Source organism: Entamoeba invadens (genome assembly GCF_000330505.1).
Source record: "Entamoeba invadens IP1 unplaced genomic scaffold scaff_1105074726123, whole genome shotgun sequence".
Classification (NCBI taxonomy): Eukaryota; Evosea; order Mastigamoebida; family Endamoebidae; genus Entamoeba; species Entamoeba invadens.
Window position 1 is genome coordinate 11,544 of NW_004440138.1, and position 3,652 is coordinate 15,195.

The following is a 3,652-nucleotide window of genomic DNA, read 5'->3' on the forward strand; positions in this document are numbered from 1 at the left end:
TGGCTCTTCTTACATATTTTCACTTGTAAGAAATGGCACTTTAAACCCAAAAAAGTTTGGTAAAAGTGGAAATGACACCGATAGTGAATTTTATCTCTATCATCAAGACAATCAATACCTATTTGCATTTGGTTACGATGGTAAAGCTGGTGATATAAGTGTACACAAAAAGGTCAAAATAATAATTATTGCGACCCAGACACTTACACCGCCAAACAAAACGAGTTGGTCGATAACAAATATTTCACACCAAAGAGTGTTGTTGTCTTCCAACTTAACTGACTTTTTTTGTCATTTTTTTGTGTTTTATTCAAATATTTGCAACATATTAACTCCAAAAGTATTATATTTGTAAGTTGCCACGTCACCACAACTTGAATTAATGTACACCAACTTTAACAAAATCTGTCCTTTTTGAAGGGTTAGATTGATGTAAAGAAACAACGGGTTTCACCCCCTCAAACCTAAGACTGGAACAAACACTCGATTAGAACATCTTTCATGTTTGTAGTTTTTCAGGCATCTCCTCTTTGTGTCTGGGGTCTACTTCGGAGATGGATTCACGACGCCGCAACTCGCCGGGTTCAACAAGTTTCGACATTTGCGGCATATCTACTCTTTGTGTCCCGTTGTATTTTTCTGAAGTATATTAAATCAAAAGTAGTTTTGTATTTTTATTTATTATGGGTTTTTTCAAACTACAAACTTTAGTTAATTATATTAAAATTATATAAAAGTTGATATTGTCATCTAAAAACAAATAGCACGAATGTAAATATAATTAATTATAATTTGATAGTTTGGTAACATAATTTATTTTTTGAAGCAAAATACTAAGAAAAAATCAATAGACTTTTTCACTTAATTAACCCTTAGACTACTGACTAAAAATACTTTTTTTTTTCATTTTTTGAAAAATAAAATTAAAAAAAAATTAATTTAAATTTTTGAAAAAAAAATAAAAATAATGGTAATTTTTCATCAACAATTTAGAATGATTATTGATAAAATAATTCAACTCAAAAACATAGTAATACAGAATGAAAATGAAGGTATTAATATGAAAGCGAAGATATTAATTTAGGGTTCATTTTCTATTAATCTATTGGCCAAAAACGAACTAACATGTAAATAATTAAATTTAAGCAATTTAATGCAACATAACTACAACAAAAAACAAGTAAAATTGACAAAAAGCACTATTTCCAACACAGTCACGATTTTTGGAAAGGGAAAATATAGTTAATATTATAGTTACAAAATTATATAATTTATTATAAATTTCAACGCAAGAAATTATAACAATATCAATATTTACTATACATTTTATTATTCATGTTTATAATAAATTTATTATTATTTTGTTAATAATATTCAAACAACACTCAACATAAAAATGATTTACAATACTTTGGGTTGTGTTTTATGGCCTTCACGACCGGCGTGCGTATGAAAAACACAAACCAAAGTGTAATAACGAGCTGCATTAATTAATCTGAACGTCAATATAACCTTTTTTTAAATAACCACGTTGATAATAAATAAATAAACCATAAAGCTAATACTCACCCACATGTTTAAACACACTTAAAATATTTATCATTTTGTAAACGGGTTTTGTTTTGTTTTAAACCCCGAAAATACAATTAAATAATAACAAATTTACTATAAAACACCATCAACTATTTATAATCAGCTAATTATAACATTTATTACTATTGACGACGGGAAAAGTGCTAACAAATTGGGTTAATTCCAAAAAATGCAATCAATTAATCTTTTCGTTATCATTTTTGTACTAATCTTGAGGATTATGCCTCTGTTGTTGTAATATTTTTGAATAAGATATTGTGTGGCAAAAAATCCTCAGAAAAAAATGAAACGGATTTACAATGATTTTTTTAAAGAAAAAGCAAATTTGACTTTTTTCTATGCTCTTTGAAAAAAAAATAAAAGTGAAAAAAAGCGAACGTGTTAAACTACAATTTAGTACCAACTTTTTTCAACTTTTTATAATATAAAACTACTATATAATTTAGATAATAATAAATTAATTAATTAATTGGTTAATTATCAATTCAATGATCTTTATCTAATTCATCGGTCAAGTCGTCCAAAGTAACTTTCTTTATTTTTCCATGTTTTATAGCATCATAAAACTCATCAAAGTCTATTTGTCCATTTTCGTCTTGATCAACAACAGTAAAAGCCATCATTCTATTACCCATATTCGTGTCTAAATCTGTTCCTTTTTTTATAAAATCGGAGAAGTCAAAATAGTTCAGAAATCCATCGTTATTTTTATCACATATATGAAAAAAAATCGAAACCAATTCCTTCAAACTCTCAAAAGGAAATTGGGGTTCTTCTGGTATATAGTTGTACAATTTTTGAAATTCAGATTTGTTCAACTTGAAGTCTCTTGCATTGAATAAACCTTCGCCATCAATTTTGCGCAAAATATATCGACAAACCGTGTCTATGCGAGAATCAACAATTCTGATATTAAAAAGCTCTTTCATTCCAACAACGAACTCTTCAAGATCAATGTAACCATTTTTATCGGTATCAAACGACTCAAACAATTCTTTTGCTTTACCTTTAAGTCCCATTTTTAATTATTGTTTTTACTAGTTTATAGTTCAAATTAATCCAATGTGTGTATTTCTATTTTTTAAATACTGTTTCAAATTTATATTTTGAAAAAATACTATGAATTATAAAACAACACTCTTTTTATATTAAATAAGTGTGGTCATGAAACATCATATAAAAGATTTAAAAAAGAATAATAATATACAGGGGGGCTAAAAAAACCGCTTCAATCTTTTTAACCGCTTCCACTTGATTTTTTTAATGATTTAAATAATATTAATATAATAAAATGTATAGTACTGTTTACCATGAAATCTGAATATGCATCGTAAAGACTTTTTCTGTTAGAGGTGGTAATTTGTATCATACTTTATATTGTTATGTTATTATTTATAACTATTAAATCGATAGGAAGTGGTTAAAAAGACGAAAGCGGTTTTTTTATCCTTTCTGTATCCCGCGAATGGTCGCATGTTTTACACGTTTTTTTATGAAAAAAATGTGTAATAATTATTTTAAAAAATAACACACTGCATGAGAAAGCCATGCAACCAATAATAACAATTATAAACAAAAATCATAAAAACAAATTAAAATAGATATTTTTGATTAGCTTTATAGGGGAAATTAAACAAATCGCAATTTTTGCCAATAACCAAATAAGGTCTGAGTGAGAACTATTTGTATAAACAAGAAATTTATTTTTAATGTTGATGCAAATATCCCGATATATTATTACCACAAAAATATCAATTTTGATTGTTTTAGAAATCAAATTGATTGATACAATCTTTACATTTAAAAATTCGGATAGAGTGTTTAAAACAAACATGTTTACCACATGACACACAAATATTTTTAACGGAATTTCGTTTTCCTTTAATTACTTCTTTACAAATCGCACAATCAGAAGCGGTTTTTTGAATAAAAATGGGTTGTTTAATGTCATTCTTTGTAAATGTTTTCAAAAAAAATAAATAACAGCTTTTCTGGATCGTAGATTTAAATGATTCAATTTCCTCTTTTTAACATCGTTAATAATTAAGTGTATCGCAAC

The 3,652-nt window shown here is 26.6% G+C and overlaps 1 protein-coding gene across 1 annotated transcript; it reads right to left on the reverse strand.

Annotated features, from left to right (window-relative positions):
- Positions 1-2,078: 2,078 nt before the first annotated feature.
- Positions 2,079-2,612, reverse strand: EIN_037170 (hypothetical protein; the record flags this gene model as incomplete). Its single annotated transcript, XM_004254380.1, has 1 exon — positions 2,079-2,612. One exon carries the CDS (start codon positions 2,610-2,612, stop codon positions 2,079-2,081), a length of 534 nt encoding a protein of 177 aa, XP_004254428.1.
- Between the last annotated feature and the right edge of the window lie 1,040 nt (positions 2,613-3,652).